This window comes from Lampetra planeri, unplaced genomic scaffold (assembly GCF_965212315.1).
Source record: "Lampetra planeri unplaced genomic scaffold, kcLamPlan1.2.h2 scaffold_868, whole genome shotgun sequence".
Taxonomy (NCBI): Eukaryota; Metazoa; Chordata; class Hyperoartia; order Petromyzontiformes; family Petromyzontidae; genus Lampetra; species Lampetra planeri.
The window spans coordinates 17,501-36,939 of NW_027615690.1; the positions used below are offsets into that span (position 1 = coordinate 17,501).

The 19,439-nt window shown below is 52.6% G+C and overlaps 2 protein-coding genes across 2 annotated transcripts in view; one reads left to right on the plus strand and one right to left on the minus strand.

The window, feature by feature from the left end:
• The window catches only part of LOC144742127 (uncharacterized), a 14,231-nt gene extending 4,438 nt beyond the window's left edge, over window positions 1–9,793 (minus strand). Inside the window, exons 1-2 of the mRNA XM_078624624.1 lie at window positions 9,779–9,793; window positions 5,205–5,870 (exon numbers count right to left, since the gene is read on the minus strand). Of these exons, the coding sequence (XP_078480750.1) occupies window positions 5,205–5,870; window positions 9,779–9,793 (681 nt within the window). The remainder of the gene's footprint in view (window positions 1–5,204; window positions 5,871–9,778) is intronic.
• A 5,941-nt stretch (window positions 9,794–15,734) lies between these two features.
• On the plus strand, window positions 15,735–16,454 carry LOC144742128 (uncharacterized; the record flags this gene model as incomplete). Its single annotated transcript, XM_078624626.1, is given in 3 exon segments — window positions 15,735–15,821; window positions 15,823–16,120; window positions 16,123–16,454. Coding segments are annotated over 3 exon segments (717 nt in total), but the record flags the coding sequence as incomplete, so codon positions are not given.
• Window positions 16,455–19,439: the final 2,985 nt, after the last annotated feature.

Below are 19,439 nucleotides of genomic sequence, written 5' to 3' on the forward strand. Positions count from 1 at the left end.
GTTGATGACGAAAGTGCTGAGAGAAGCAGATCTTTGTTGTTGTGCCAAAGTCCAAAACAGCTTCGATGACCACTCACCCCTCACTCACCCCTCACCCCACCCACTCACTCACCCCTCACTCACCCCTCACCCCACCCACTCACTCACCCCTTACTCACCCCTCACCCCACCCCTTACTCCACCCACTCACCCCACCCACCCACTCACCCACCCACCCACTCACTCACTCACCCCACCACTCACCCCACCCACTCACTCACTCAGCCACCCACTCACTCACTCAGCCACTCACCCACTCACCCACTCACCCACTCACTCACTCACCCATCCACTCACCCACTCACTCACTCACCCACCCACCACTCACTCACTCACTCACTCACCCACTCACCCACTCACTCACTCACTCACCCACTCACCCATCCACTCACTCACTCACCCATCCACTCACCCACTCACTCACTCACCCACTCACTCACCCACTCACCCATCCACTCACTCACTCACCCATCCACTCACCCACTCACTCACTCACCCATCCACTCACCCACTCACTCACTCACCCACCCACCCACTCACTCACTCACCCACTCACCCACTCACTCACTCACTCACCCACTCACCCATCCACTCACTCACTCACCCATCCACTCACCCACTCACTCACTCACTCACCCACTCACTCACCCACTCACCCATCCACTCACTCACTCACCCATCCACTCACCCACTCACTCACTCACTCACCCACTCACCCACTCACTCACTCACCCACCCACCCACCCACTCACTCACTCACTCACCCACTCACCCACTCACTCACTCACTCACCCACTCACCCATCCACTCACTCACTCACCCATCCACTCACCCACTTACTCACTCACTCACCCACTCACCCACTCACTCACTCACCCACTCACCCATCCACTCACTCACTCACCCATCCACTCACCCACTCACTCACTCACCCACTCACCCACTCACTCACTCACCCCACCCCTCACTCACCCCTCACCCCACCCACTCACTCACCCCCTCACTCACCCACCCCTCACCCCTCACTCACCCACTCACTCACTCACTTACCCACTCACTCACTCCCCCACTCAGCCACTCACCCACTCACTCACTCACCCACCAACTCACCCCCCCCCCTCACCAGCGCCACCATTGCGCCACCGCTCCCCTCCCCCCACCCACCCTCGTGACGTCACAGAAGGGTGCGAGCCTCAGCCAATCACCGACGACGAAAACAACGCGACGGGGGGTTGGGGTGGGGGGAGAGATCCCCGCACGCTGATTGGACGAGACGGACGCCACACAAAGCCATAGAGAAAGTGCCCTCAGGGCACTTAACGACTGCCCAGTGTTGAGTCTATGGTGCAGTGTTGAGTCTATGGTGCAGTGTTGAGTCTATGGGCAGTGTTGAGTCTATGGGCAGTGTTGAGTCTATGGTGCAGTGTTGAGTCTATGGTGCAGTGTTGAGTCTATGGTGCAGTGTTGAGTCTATGGTGCAGTGTTGAGTCTATGGGCAGTGTTGAGTCTATGGTGCAGTGTTGAGTCTATGGGTAGTGTTGAGTCTATGGGTAGTGTTGAGTCTATGGGCAGTGTTGAGTCTATGGTGCAGTGTTGAGTCTATGGGAAGTGTTAAGTCTATGGGCAGTGTTGAGTCTATGGGCAGTGTTGAGTCTATGGGCAGTGTTGAGTCTATGGGCAGTGTTGAGTCTATGGTGCAGTGTTGAGTCTATGGTGCAGTGTTGAGTCTATGGGGCAGTGTTAAGTCTATGGTGCAGTGTTGAGTCTATGGTGCAGTGTTGAGTCTATGGTGCAGTGTTGAGTCTATGGGAAGTGTTAAGTCTATGGGCAGTGTTGAGTCTATGGGCAGTGTTGAGTCTATGGGCAGTGTTGAGTCTATGGGCAGTGTTGAGTCTATGGTGCAGTGTTGAGTCTATGGTGCAGTGTTGAGTCTATGGGGCAGTGTTAAGTCTATGGTGCAGTGTTGAGTCTATGGTGCAGTGTTGAGTCTATGGGTAGTGTTGAGTCTATGGGCAGTGTTGAGTCTATGGGCAGTGTTGAGTCTATGGGCAGTGTTGAGTCTATGGGCAGTGTTGAGTCTATGGGTAGTGTTGAGTCTATGGTGCAGTGTTGAGTCTATGGGAAGTGTTGAGTCTATGGGAAGTGTTAAGTCTATGGGAAGTGTTGAGTCTATGGGCAGTGTTGAGTCTATGGGCAGTGTTGAGTCTATGGGCAGTGTTGAGTCTATGGGAAGTGTTAAGTCTATGGTGCAGTGTTGAGTCTATGGGAAGTGTTGAGTCTATGGGCAGTGTTGAGTCTATGGGCAGTGTTGAGTCTATGGGTGGCAGTGTTGAGTCTATGGGCAGTGTTGAGTCTATGGGAAGTGTTAAGTCTATGGTGCAGTGTTGAGTCTATGGGAAGTGTTGAGTCTATGGGCAGTGTTGAGTCTATGGGCAGTGTTGAGTCTATGGGTGGCAGTGTTGAGTCTATGGTGCAGTGTTGAGTCTATGGGAAGTGTTGAGTCTATGGGAAGTGTTAAGTCTATGGTGCAGTGTTGAGTCTATGGGAAGTGTTGAGTCTATGGGCAGTGTTGAGTCTATGGGCAGTGTTGAGTCTATGGGTGGCAGTGTTGAGTCTATGGGCAGTGTTGAGTCTATGGGGCAGTGTTGAGTCTATGGGCAGTGTTGAGTCTATGGGCAGTGTTAAGTCTATGGTGCAGTGTTGAGTCTATGGGCAGTGTTGAGTCTATGGCAGTGTTGAGTCTATGGTGCAGTGTTGAGTCTATGGTGCAGTGTTAAGTCTATGGTGCAGTGTTGAGTCTATGGTGCAGTGTTAAGTCTATGGTGCAGTGTTGAGTCTATGGTGCAGTGTTGAGTCTATGGTGCAGTGTTGAGTCTATGGGAAGTGTTGAGTCTATGGGAAGTGTTGAGTCTATGGGCAGTGTTGAGTCTATGGGAAGTGTTGAGTCTATGGGCAGTGTTGAGTCTATGATGCAGTGCTGAGTCTATGGGCAGTGTTGAGTCTATGGTGCAGTGTTGAGTCTATGGTGCAGTGTTGAGTCTATGGTGCAGTGTTGAGTCTATGGGTAGTGTTGAGTCTATGGGTAGTGTTGAGTCTATGGTGCAGTGTTGAGTCTATGGGAAGTGTTAAGTCTATGGGCAGTGTTGAGTCTATGGGAAGTGTTGAGTCTATGGGCAGTGTTGAGTCTATGGGCAGTGTTGAGTCTATGGTGCAGTGTTGAGTCTATGGGCAGTGTTGAGTCTATGGGCAGTGTTGAGTCTATGGGCAGTGTTGAGTCTATGGGAAGTGTTAAGTCTATGGTGCAGTGTTGAGTCTATGGGCAGTGTTGAGTCTATGGGCAGTGTTGAGTCTATGGTGCAGTGTTGAGTCTATGGGCAGTGTTGAGTCTATGGGCAGTGTTGAGTCTATGGTGCAGTGTTGAGTCTATGGGCAGTGTTGAGTCTATGGTGCAGTGTTGAGTCTATGGTGCAGTGTTGAGTCTATGGGCAGTGTTGAGTCTATGGTGCAGTGTTGAGTCTATGGTGCAGTGTTGAGTCTATGGGGCAGTGTTGAGTCTATGGGTCTCAGTGTTGAGTCTATGGGCAGTGTTGAGTCTATGGGCAGTGTTGAGTCTATGGTGCAGTGTTGAGTCTATGGGCAGTGTTGAGTCTATGGGCAGTGTTGAGTCTATGGTGCAGTGTTGAGTCTATGGGCAGTGTTGAGTCTATGGTGCAGTGTTGAGTCTATGGTGCAGTGTTGAGTCTATGGGCAGTGTTGAGTCTATGGTGCAGTGTTGAGTCTATGGTGCAGTGTTGAGTCTATGGGGCAGTGTTGAGTCTATGGTGCAGTGTTGAGTCTATGGGGCAGTGTTGAGTCTATGGTGCAGTGTTGAGTCTATGGACAGTGTTGAGTCTATGGGCAGTGTTGAGTCTATGGTGCAGTGTTGAGTCTATGGTGCAGTGTTGAGTCTATGGTGCAGTGTTGAGTCTATGGTGCAGTGTTGAGTCTATGGTGCAGTGCTGAGTCTATGGTGCAGTGTTGAGTCTATGGTGCAGTGTTGAGTCTATGGGTAGTGTTGAGTCTATGGTGCAGTGTTGAGTCTATGGTGCAGTGTTGAGTCTATGGGTAATGTTGAGTCTATGGTGCAGTGTTGAGTCTATGGTGCAGTGTTGAGTCTATGGGCAGTGTTGAGTCTATGGGCAGTGTTGAGTCTATGGGTAGTGTTGAGTCTATGGGCAGTGTTGAGTCTATGGTGCAGTGTTGAGTCTATGGTGCAGTGTTGAGTCTATGGTGCAGTGTTGAGTCTATGGTGCAGTGCTGAGTCTATGGTGCAGTGTTGAGTCTATGGTGCAGTGCTGAGTCTATGGGCAGTGTTGAGTCTATGGTGCAGTGTTGAGTCTATGGTGCAGTGCTGAGTCTATGGGCAGTGTTGAGTCTATGGTGCAGTGTTGAGTCTATGGTGCAGTGTTGAGTCTATGGGCAGTGTTGAGTCTATGGACAGTGTTGTGTCTATGGTGCAGTGTTGAGTCTATGGGCAGTGTTGAGTCTATGGTGCAGTGTTGAGTCTATGGGCAGTGTTGAGTCTATGGGTAGTGTTGAGTCTATGGGCAGTGTTGAGTCTATGGTGCAGTGTTGAGTCTATGGTGCAGTGTTGAGTCTATGGTGCAGTGCTGAGTCTATGGTGCAGTGTTGAGTCTATGGTGCAGTGCTGAGTCTATGGGCAGTGTTGAGTCTATGGTGCAGTGTTGAGTCTATGGTGCAGTGTTGAGTCTATGGTGCAGTGTTGAGTCTATGGGCAGTGTTGAGTCTATGGTGCAGTGTTGAGTTTATGGTGCAGTGTTGAGTCTATGGGCAGTGTTGAGTCTATGGTGCAGTGTTGAGTCTATGGGCCGACACACACAATACAAAGATCCCCCGTGTAGCCTCTAGCAGGCTGTAGGGGCAAGTGCTGTTGTTAGTAGCGAGTAGCACACAGACAAAGGTAGACCCAGGTAGCCTCTAGCAGGCTGTAGGGGCAAGTGCTGTTGGTAGTAGCGAGTAGCACACAGACAAAGGTAGACTCAGGTAGCCTCTAGCTTGTCTCTCCCAGTGTTCGATGCATACCACCGTGACTACACCAGGTACTCGTTTGAGGCTGAGTCGACCTAGGGGAGCCCCAGAACCACACACACACATCCAACACCTACCTTCTCAGCTGCTGCTGCTGATGATGATGTTGTTGATGACAATGCTGATGATGATTTTGGCGATGATGATGCTGCTGATGATGATGATGCTGATGCAGCTGCTGCTGATGCTGCTGATGCTGCTGATGATGATGATGCTGAAGATGCTGCTGATGCTGATGATGCTGCTGATGATGATGATGCTGCCGATGCTGATGATGCTGCTGCTAATGCTGCTGCTGCTGATGATGCTGATGATGATGTTGATGATGATACTGATGCTGATGATGCTGCTGCTGATGCTACTGCTGCTGATACTGAAGATGCTGCCGATGCTGATGATACTGCTGCTGATGATGATGCTGCTGCTACTGCTGATGATGCTGCTGCTGCTGATGATGATGATGCTGCTTCTACTGCTGCTGATGCTGCTTCTGCTGATGATGATGCTGCTGATGCTTCTGATGATGATGCTGCTGATGCTACTGATGCTGCTGCTGCTGCTTCTGCTGATGATGATGCTGCTGATGCTTCTGATGCTGATGCTTCTGATGCTGATGCTGCTGATGCTGATGCTGCTGATGACGATGCCAAGACACAGGCAAACGCCACCACCACGACCACCACCACGACCACCACCACACTGAAAGCAACAATAACAACAAAGAAATCCTCTCTCGCTGGCCTCTATATAGAGAGCCGGAGAGCCATTGGATGTTGCCGTGACGTCAGCTGTTGTTTGTGCTGCTGCTGCTGCTGGTCAGAGGTGGGGGTGGTGGGGGGTGGAGCTGGGGGGTGGTGGGGGGTGGTGGGGGTTGGTGGGGGGGTGAGGGGATGGGTGGTGGGATGGGTGGATGAATCCGGTTAGGTTCAGTTTGGGACAAGCGTGGTTTATTGAAGTCAACACTGAGACCCATAGACTCAACACTGCACCATAGACTCAACACTGTACCATAGACTCAGCACTGCCCATAGACTCAGCACTGCACCATAGACTCAGCACTGCCCATAGACTCAACACTGCACCATAGACTCAGCACTGCCCATAGACTCAGCACTGCACCATAGACTCAACACTGCCCATAGACTCAGCACTGCACCATAGACTCAGCACTGCCCATAGACTCAACACTGCACCATAGACTCAGCACTGCCCATAGACTCAGCACTGCCCATAGACTCAGCACTGCACCATAGACTCAGCACTGCACATAGACTCAGCACTGCACCATAGACTCAACACTGCACCATAGACTCAACACTGCACCATAGACTCAACACTGCACCATAGACTCAGCACTGCACCATAGACTCAACACTGCACCATAGACTCAACACTGCCCATAGACTCAACACTGCACCATAGACTCAGCACTGCACCATAGACTCAACACTGCACCATAGACTCAACACTGCCCATAGACTCAGCACTGCCCATAGACTCAACACTGAGACCCATAGACTCAACACTGCCCATAGACTCAGCACTGCCCATAGACTCAACACTGAGACCCATAGACTCAACACTGCACCATAGACTCAGCACTGCACCATAGACTCAACACTGCCCCATAGACTCAACACTGCACCATAGACTCAACACTGCACCATAGACTCAGCACTGCACCATAGACTCAACACTGCACCATAGACTCAACACTGCACCATAGACTCAACACTGCACCATAGACTCAACACTGCACCATAGACTCAACACTGCCCATAGACTCAACACTGAGACCCATAGACTCAGCAATGCCCATAGACTCAACACTGCACCATAGACTCAACACTGCACCATAGACTCAACACTGCACCATAGACTCAACACTGCACCATAGACTCAACACTGCCCATAGACTCAACACTGCACCATAGACTCAGCACTGCACCATAGACTCAACACTACCCATAGACTCAACACTGCACCATAGACTCAACACTGCACCATAGACTCAACACTGCACCATAGACTCAGCACTACCCATAGACTCAACACTGCACCATAGACTCAGCACTGCACCATAGACTCAACACTGCACCATAGACTCAACACTGCCCATAGACTCAACACTGCACCATAGACTCAACACTGCACCATAGACTCAACACTGCACCATAGACTCAGCACTGCCCATAGACTCAGCACTGCCCATAGACTCAACACTGCACCATAGACTCAACACTGCACCATAGACTCAACACTGCACCATAGACTCAACACTGCACCATAGACTCAACACTGCACCATAGACTCAGCACTGCACCATAGACTCAACACTACCCATAGACTCAACACTGCACCATAGACTCAACACTGCACCATAGACTCAACACTGCACCATAGACTCAGCACTACCCATAGACTCAACACTGCACCATAGACTCAGCACTGCACCATAGACTGAACACTGCACCATAGACTCAACACTGCCCATAGACTCAACACTGCACCATAGACTCAACACTGCACCATAGACTCAACACTGCACCATAGACTCAGCACTGCACCATAGACTCAACACTGAGACCCACACAGTCAACACTGAGACCCACAGACTCAACACTGCCCCATAGACTCAACACTGCACCATAGACTCAGCACTGCACCATAGACTCAACACTGCCCATAGACTCAACACTGCACCATAGACTCAACACTGCACCATAGACTCAACACTGCACCATAGACTCAGCACTGCACCATAGACTCAACACTGAGACCCACACAGTCAACACTGAGACCCACAGACTCAACACTGCCCCATAGACTCAGCACTGCACCATAGACTCAACACTGCCCATAGACTCAACACTGCACCATAGACTCAACACTGCACCATAGACTCAACACTGCCCATAGACTCAACACTGCCCCATAGACTCAGCACTGCACCATAGACTCAACACTACCCATAGACTCAAACACTGCACCATAGACTCAACACTGCCCATAGACTCAACACTGCCCATAGACTCAACACTGCCCCATAGACTCAACACTGCCCATAGACTCAACACTGCCCCATAGACTCAGCACTGCACCATAGACTCAACACTACCCATAGACTCAACACTGCCCCATAGACTCAACACTGCCCATAGACTCAACACTGCACCATAGACTCAACACTACCCATAGACTCAGCACTGCACCATAGACTCAACACTACCCATAGACTCAGCACTGCACCATAGACTCAACACTGCACCATAGACTCAACACTGCCCATAGACTCAACACTGCCCATAGACTCAACACTGCCCATAGACTCAACACTGCAACATAGACTCAACACTGCCCATAGACTCAACACTGCCCATAGACTCAACACTGCCCATAGACTCAACACTGCCCATAGACTCAACACTGCCCATAGACTCAACACTGCCCATAGACTCAACACTGCCCATAGACTCAACACTGCCCCATAGACTCAGCACTGCACCATAGACTCAACACACTCCCATAGACTCAACACTGCACCATAGACTCAACACTGCACCATAGACTCAACACTGCACCATAGACTCAACACTCACCCACTCACCCCACTCACCCCACTCAGCCACTCATCCACTCGCTCGCCCCACTCAACCACCGTCCACTTAATCACCCACTCAGTCACTCACTCAGCCCCTCACTCACTCACCAACTCACTCACCCACTCAGTCACCGACTCACTCACTCACCCACCAACACACTCACTCAGTCACTCACTCACGCAGCCACTCACTCACTCACCCACTCACTCACTCACCAACACACCACTCACTCACTCCCACTCACTCAGCACTCCTCACCCACTCACCCACCAACCAACTCACTCACCTATTCACCCACTCACTCACCCACTCACTCACTCACCCACTCACTCACCCACCAACTCACTCACGCACTCACCCACCAACTCACTCACCCACTCATCCACTCAACCACTCATCCACTTAATCACTCACTCACCCACTCACCAACACACTCACTCACCCACCAACACACTCACTCAGCACTCACTCCTCAGCCACTCACTCACTCAGCACTCCACTGTCACTCACTCAGCCACTCACTCACTCAACCACTCACTCACTCACTCACTCACCACTCACGCACTCAGCCACTCACTCACTCACCGACCAACTCGCTCACTCACTCAGTCACTCACTCACCCACCAACTCACTCATCCACTCAGCCACGTATCCACTCGTTCGCCCACTCAAACCACTCACTCACTCAACAACTCACTCACTCAGCCACTCACTCACTCACCGACCAACTCACTCACTCACTCAGTCACTCACTCACTCAGCCACTCACTCACTCAGCCACTCACTCACTCAGTCACTCACTCACTCACTCAGCCACATCACTCACTCACCAACACAACTCACTCAGCCACTCACCCACTCACCAACACACTCACTCACCCACCAACACACTCACTCAGTCACTCTACTCACTCAGCCCACTCACTCACTCAACCACTCACTCACTCACTCAACCACTCACTCACTCAGCCACTCACCCACTCACCAACACACTCACTCACCACCCACCAACTCACTCAACCACTCATCCACTTAACCACTCGCTCACCCCATTAACATCCATCAATAATTCACGTGTTCACGTTGAGCCTGCGTGCACACCAGCTGGTATCGGAAACGAAAGGGCAAACAGCTCGAGCAGGGCACAGGGAGATAACCAGATGGGTAGGGAGTGAAGAACACTGCTCACTCCACTCACCAACACACCAACACACTCACCAACACACTCACCAACTCACCAACACACTCACCAACACACTCACGCAACACACTCACTCACTCAGCCACTCACCCACACACTCACCAACTCACCAACATACTCACGCCACCTCACCAACACACCACCAACTCACCAACACACTCACTCACTCACTCAGGCCCACTCACCACACACTCACCACTCACCAACACACTCCCAACACACTCACCAACACACACACCAACTCACCACAGCACTCACCAACACACTCACCAACTCACAACACACTCACCAACTCACCAACACACTCTAACTCAACAACCCAAACACCACCCCTCACCAACACACTCACCAACTCACCCACAACACTCACCAACTCACCCACACACTCACCAACTCACCAACATACTCACCCACTCACCAACACACTCACCAACTCACCAACACACTCACCAACTCACCAACACACTCACCAACACACTCACCAACTCACCAACACACTCACCAACTCACCAACACACTCAACAACACACTCACCAACTCACCAACACACTCACCAACTCACCAACACACTCACCAACACACTCACCAACTCACCAACACACTCACAACTCACCAACACACTCACCCACGTCACCAACACACTCACCAACACTCACCAACTCACCAACACACTCACCAACTCACCAACACACTCACCAACACACTCACCAACTCACCAACACACTCACCAACTCACCAACACACTCAACCAACACACTCACCAACTCACCAACACACTCACCAACTCACCAACACACTCACCAACACACCACCCAACTCAACCAACACACTCACCAACTCACCAACACACTTCACCAACACACTCACCAACTCCACCAACACACTCACCAACACACTCACTCAACACACTCACCAACACACTCACCAACACACTCACCCACTCACCAACACACTCACCACACACTCACCAACTCACTCACCCACTCACAAACACACTCACCCACTCACCAACACACTCACCCACTCACCAAACACTCACCAACACACTCAAGCGCAACGTCACCAACGACACTCACCCACTCACCAAACATCACCAACTCACCAAATCACACTCACCAACACACTCACCAACTCACCAACACACTCACCAACTCACCAACACACTCACCAACTCACCAACACACTCACCAACTCACCAACACACTCACCAACTCACCACACACACTCACCAACTCACCCAACACACTCACTCACTCAGTCCACGTCACCCACCAACACACTCACCAACTCACCCACACACTCACCAACTCACCAACACACTCACCAACACACTCACCAACTCACAACACACTCACCAACACACTCACCAACTCACCAACATACTCACCAACTCAACAAACACACTCACCAACACACTCACCAACTCACCAACACACTCACCCACTCACCAACACACTCACCAACACACTCACCAACTCACCAACACACTCACCAACTCACCAACACACTCACCACACACTCACCAGACTCACCAACAACACTCACCAACACACTCACCAACTCACCAACACACTCACTCCACTCACCAACAACACTCACCAACTCACCAACACACTCACCAACACACTCACCAACTCACCAACACACTCACCAACTCACCAACACACTCACTCATCCACTCACCCACTCACCAACTCACCAACACACTCACCAACACCACTCACCAACACACTCACCAACACACTCACCAACTCACCAACACACTCACCAACTCACCACACACTCACCAACACACTCACCAACACCACTCACCAACTCACCAACACACTCACCAACTCACCAACACAACTCACCACACACTCACCCACTCACCAACAACACACTCACCACACACTCACCAACTCACCAAACACACTCACCAACTCACCCACACACTCACCAACACACTCACCAACTCACCAACATACTCACCAACTCAACAACACACTCACCAACCACTCACCAACTCACCAACACACTCACCAACACACTCACCAACACACTCACCAACTCACCAACACACTCACCCACTCACTACCAACACACTCACCAACTCACCAACACACTCACCAAACACACTCACCCACACACTCACCAACTCACCAACACACTCACCAACACACTCACCAACACACTCACCAACACACTCACCAACACACTCACCAACACACTCACCAACACACTCACCAACTCACCAACACACTCACCAACTCACCAACACACTCACCAACACACTCACCAACTCACCAACACACTCACCAACACACTCACCAACACACTCACCAACACACTCACCAACTCACCCACACACTCACCAACACCTCACCAACTCACCAACACACTCACCAACACACTCACCAACACACTCACCAACACACTCACCAACACACTCACAACACACTCACAACTCACCAACACACTCACCCACTCACCAACACACTCACCAACACACTCACCAACTCACCAACACACTCACCAACACACTCACCAACACACTCACTCACTCACTCAGCCACTCACCCACACACTCACCAACTCACCAACACACTCACCAACTCACCAACACACTCACCAACTCACCAACACACTCACCAACACACTCACCAACTCACCCACACACTCACCCACTCACCAACACACTCACCAACACACTCACCAACTCACCAACATACTCACCCACTCACCAACACACTCACCAACTCACCAACACACTCACCAACACACTCACCAACTCACCAACATATTCACCAACTCACCAACACACTCACCCACTCACCAACACACTCACCAACTCACCAACACACTCACCAACACACTCACCAACTCACCAACATATTCACCAACTCACCAACACACTCACCCACTCACCAACACACTCACCAACACACTCACCAACTCACCAACACACTCACCAACACACTCACCAACTCACCAACACACTCACCAACACACTCACTCACTCACTCAGCCACTCGCTCACTCACTCACTCACTAACACACTCGCTCACTCAGCCACTCACCAACTCACCAACACACTCACTCACTCACTCACTAATTCACTCACTCACTCACTAACACACTCGCTCACTCAGCCACTCACCAACTCACCAACACACTCACCAACTCACCAACACACTCACCAACACACTCACCAACTCACCAACACACTCACTCAGTCACTCACCCACTCCGACACTCACTCACTCACCCACCAACACACTCACCAACACACTCACTCATCCACTCACCCACTCAGTCACTCACTCACTCACTCACCCACCAACACACTCACCAACACACTTACTCACTCAGCCACTCACCAACTCACCAACACACTCACTCAGCCACTCACCAACTCACCAACACACTCACTCAGCCACTCACCCACTCAGTCACTCACTCACTCACTCACCCACCAACACACTCACCAACACACTCACTCACTCACCCACCAACACACTCACTAACACACTCACTCATCCACTCACCCACTCAGTCACTCACTCACTCACTCACCCACCAACACACTCACCAACACACTTACTCACTCAGCCACTCACCAACTCACCAACACACTCACTCAGCCACTCACCAACTCACTCACTCACTCACCCACTCACCAACACACTCACTCACTCACTCAGTCACTCACCCACTCGGTCACTCACTCACTCACCCACCAACACACTCACCAACACACTCACTCACCCACTCAGTCACTCACTCACTCACCCACCAACACACTCACCAACACACTCACTCACTCAGCCACTCACCAACTCACTAACACACTCACTCAGCCACTCACCCACTCAGTCACTCACTCACTCACTCACCCACCAACACACTCACCAACACACTCACTCAGCCACTCACCCACTCAGTCTCACTCACTCACTCACTCACCAACACACTCACTCACTCAGCCACTCACCAACTCACCAACACACTCACCAACTCACCAACACACTCACCAACTCACCAACACACTCACTCATCCACTCACCCACTCAGTCACTCACTCACTCACTCACCCACCAACACACTCACCAACACACTCACTCACTCAGCCACTCACCAACTCAGTCACTCACTCACTCACTCACTAACACACTCGCTCACTCAGCCACTCACCAACTCACCAACACACTCACCAACTCACCAACACACTCACCAACTCACCAACACACTCACCAACTCACCAACACACCCACCAACACACTCACCAACATACTCACCCACTCACCAACACACTCACCAACACACTCACTCACTCACTCAGCCACTCACCCATACACTCACCAACGCACTCACCAACACACTCACCAACTCACCCACACACTCACCAACTCACCAACATACTCACCCACTCACCAACACACTCACCAACTCACCAACACACTCAGCCACTCACCAACACACTCACTCACTCACTCAGCCACTCACCCACTCAGTCACTCAGTCACTCACCCACCAACACACTCACTCACTCACTCAGCCACTCACCAACTCACTAACACACTCACTCAGCCACTCACCCACTCAGTCACTCACTCACTCACCCACCAACACATTCACTCACTCAGCCACTCACCCACGCCACCCACCAACACACTCACTCACTCACTCACCAACACACTCACTCACTCACTCACTAACACACTCGCTCACTCAGCCACTCACCAACTCACCAACACACTCACCAACTCACCAACAGCACTCACTCAGTCACTCACCCACTCCGACACTCACTCACTCACCCACCAACACACTCACCAACACACTCACTCACTCAGCCACTCACCAACTCACTAACACACTCACTCATTCACTCACCCACTCAGTCACTCACTCACTCACTCACCCACCAACACACTCACCACACACACTCACTCACTCAGCCACTCACCAACTCACTAACACACTCACTCATTCACTCACCCACTCAGTCACTCACTCACTCACTCACCCACCAACACACTCACCAACACACTCACTCACTCAGCCACTCACCAACTCACCAACACACTCACTCAGCCACTCACCAACTCAGTCACTCACTCACCTCCACTCACCAACACACTCACTCACTCACTCAGTCACTCACCCACTCGGTCACTCACTCACTCACCCACCAACACACTCACTAACACACTCACTCATCCACTAACCCACTCAGTCACTCACTCACTCACCCCACTCACCAACACATTCACTCACTCAGCCCACTCTCCACCACCCACCCACCAACACACTCACTCACTCAGCACTCACCCACTCACCAACACACTCACCAACTCACCACAACACACTCACTCATCCACTCGCCCACTCAGTCACTCAGTCACATACTCACGCCACTCACGTCACTCACCCACCTCACCCACCAACACACTCACACACTCTCTCAGTCACTCACTCACCACCCACTCAGCCACTCACACTCACTCACCTCACTCACTCATCCACCAACACACACCCACCAACTCACTCACCAACACGCTCACTCACTCACCAACTCTAACCCACCAACAAACTCACTCAATCAGTCACACACTCACCCACTCACTCACACTCACCTCACTCACGCACCCACTCATCAACTCTCCAACACTCACTCACCAACTCACCAGTACACTCACTCACCCACTCACCCACCCTCTCTCACCCACCCACTCACCCACCCTCTCACCCACCCCACCCTCTCACCCACCCACCCACCCACCCTCTCCACTCACCCACCCACCCACTCACTCCACCCACTCATTCACTCACTCACCCACTCATCCACCCACTCCACTCACCCACCCACTCACCCACCCTCTCACCGACCCACCCACCCACTCCCTCCACCCACTCACTCACCCACCCACTCACCCACCCTCTCACCCACTCACCCACTCACCCACCACCCACCCACCCACTCACTCACTCACTCCACCCACCTACTCACCCACCCACCCACTCACCCCATCCACCCACCCACCTACTCACCCACCCACCCACCCACTCACCCCACTCACTCACCCACCCACCCTCTCACCCACTCACCCACCCACCCACCCACTCACTCACCCACCCACGCACCCACCCACCCTCTCACCCACTCACCCACACCACTCACCCACCAACTCACCCCACCCTCTCACCCACCCACACCACCCACTCACCCTCTCTCACCACCACCACCCACCCACCCACTCACTCACTCACCCACCCACCTACTCAACCCACCCACCCACTCACCCATCCACCCACCCACCTACTCACCCACCCACCCACCCACTCACCCACTCACTCACCCACCCACCCTCTCACCCACCACCCACCCACCCACTCACCCACCCTCTCACCCACCCACCCACCCACTCACCCTCTCACCCACCCACCCACCCACCCTCTCACCCACCCACCCACTCACCCTCTCACTCACCCACCCACTCACTCACCCACCCACTCACCCACCCACTCACCCACCCTCTCACCCACCCACCCACCCACTCACCCTCTCACCCACCCACCCACTCACTCACTCACCCACCCACCCACTCCCTCCACCCACCCATTCGCTCCACACCAATTTGCGATGTTCGCGTTCGCCGATTGAAACGTTGAAGTTGACAATCAAAACATCGTCCCGTTACTCGCCTGGAATTCCTCGTGGCAATCCATCAGAATTAAAAGATTGGGTCATCTGGAAACATCCACCACCACCACCACCAAGCGGTTAGACTGTTTGCTTAAAAACAAAAATTTAGCTAAAAATAAATCAAATACACGAACATCCAACAGCAACAATCAGGCAGGCATCAACAGGGTTCACAGTGGGCCGAATCTACGGCCTCCTGTGGACCAGGCGAGGTAGTCAACATCTCATAGGGTCCGGGATCGAACCCACGACCTCCTGTAGACCAGGCGAGGTAGTCAACATCTCACAGGGTCTGGGATCGAACCCACGACCTCCTGTAGACCAGGCGAGGTAGTCAACATCTCACAGGGTCCGGGATCGAACCCACGACCTCCTGTAGACCAGGCGAGGTAGTCAACATCTCACAGGGTCACGGATCGAACCCACGACCTCCTGTAGACCAGGCGAGGTAGTCAACATCTCACAGGGTCCGGGATCGAACCCACGACCTCCTGTAGACCAGGCGAGGTGGTCAACATCTCACAGGGTCCGGGATCGAACCCACGACCTCCTGTAGACCAGGCGAGGTAGTCAACATCTCACAGGGTCACGGATCGAACCCACGACCTCCTGTAGACCAGGCGAGGTAGTCAACATCTCACAGGGTCCGGGATCGAACCCACGACCTCCTGTATACCAGGCGAGGTGGTCAACATCTCACAGGGTCTGGGATCGAACCCACGACCTCCTGTAGACCAGGCGAGGCAGATAAGTTAGTGGGTGAGTGGTTGAGTTGGTGAGTGAATGTGAGAGTGAGTGGGTGACACACACAGTGACACACACAGTGACACACACACACAGTGACACACACACACAGTGACACACACACAGTGATAAACACAGTGACACACAGTGACACGCACAAATTCAATTCCACACTTCGCACCCAGCCAATACTCCACGCGCTCAGCTCGAGACAAACATGTTGACTGGTACACACACACTTACTCACACACACAGACACACACACAGACACACACACACAGACACACACACACACAGACAGACAGACACACACACACAAACACACACACACAGACACAGACACACACAACAACAACAACCGCCATTCGCCACTAAGTGGCGGTGACGTCACCACGACGCTTGTGCCAGGCCATGTGCACCTTGAGGCCACGTGAAGTGTCGAACGCCCGCTGGCAGGAGGTCACGGGGCAGACCCAGGTGCCACGGGTCGACTGACCGAGATGACCGAGATGACTGGCTGATGCACCACCTGTGCCCCCTACTGTGCCAACTTGCTGTGCTTTAGCCACCCGGCGCTCCGCTCGTTGTTGTGAGCGTCGCTCCTCCGCCCTCCGTTGTTGTCGGAGGGCGACTGCCTCCAACTGCCCAGTAGCGTCCTTCACGAGCCTCCTCCACTGAGGCCGATCTTGACACCGCTGGTACCAGTCATCGGCAAGTCCACTCAGCTCCACGTCCTCCTGTACCACATCACTCCATCTCTTCTCTAGCCCGTGCCGCGCCCGTTTAGCCCCCTCGATCCGGCCGAACAAAAGCTGTTTAGGCATGCGGTGGCTGGGCATGCGGGCTACATGACCCAGCCAACGCAGCCTTGCCTGCCGGAGGAGCTCACTGATGGGACTTTGCCCAGATCTTTCAAGGACTTGTGAGCTCCTCACACAATCCAGCCTGGTCAAACCCAGGATGGATCGTAGGCAGGCCAGCCTAAATGTTTCCAACCGGCGAAGATGCTCCACTAGGGGGGTCCACGTTTCGCAAGCGTAGAGAAGGGAGGGAATGACCGTGGCCGAGAAGACCTGAAGCTTCGTGCGGAGCGACAGACCAGGTAGCTTCCACACAGCGTTACGCAACCGATGAAAAGATATTGCCGCTCGACTGATTCGGAGTGAGACCTCTGCTGATAAACTGGAGCTGGTCATGAGCACACTGCCCAGGTATGGGAAACTCTCTACTCTCTCCACAACTGCCCCATCACCGATTGGGAGTTGTGGGGGCGGAGTGCCCGATGGTACAAAATACCCAGGCAGGTGCTTAGTTTTGGTGGGGCTGATGGTAAGGCCCCACCTCTTAGTGGCACACTCCAGCCTCAGCAGCAGCGTCTCCAACTCCTCTTCTGAATGAGCAGCTATTACCAAATCATCGGCATACATAACGTGGTTGACCAATAGGGAGCCATCCCTTGATCGCACCCGGGCGTCGATCAGCCTCCCATTATATCTGTACCAAATGGTAATTCCCCCGGTACAGCTATTGAAGGCTTCACGAACTACGCAGTCGAAATAGATGTTAAATAATGTGGGAGCCAGAGGACATCCCTGTCGCACCCCAAGGTGTACAGGGAAAGGCTCCGACTCCCGGCCACGTAGTTTTACCCGGGCCCGCTCACCATCATGAAGGTCCTTAATGATCGTGAGCAGAGGGTCAGGGACTCCGAAAGCACGAAGAACAACCCAGAGCCCAGTCCTACTGATGGTATCATAGGCCTTGACCAGGTCAATAAAGCAGAGATGTAGGTCTTTTTGGAATTCCCTACACCTCTGCTGTAGCAGACGGACAGAAAATATGGCATCTGTGCAGGACCGCCCTTTCCTGAAACCACATTGGGGCTCCGCAAGCCTCTCCTCAGCATGCCTAGCAAGGCGATGTTGAATAATCCTTGCCAGGACCTTACCCGGCACACTGAGGAGTGAGATGCCCCTGTAGTTGTTACAGTCTGTGCGGTCCCCCTTCTTAAAGAGGGGGACCACCAGGGCATCCTTCCAGTCCTGCGGAACCCGTCCAGTGGTCCAGACTGTTGTT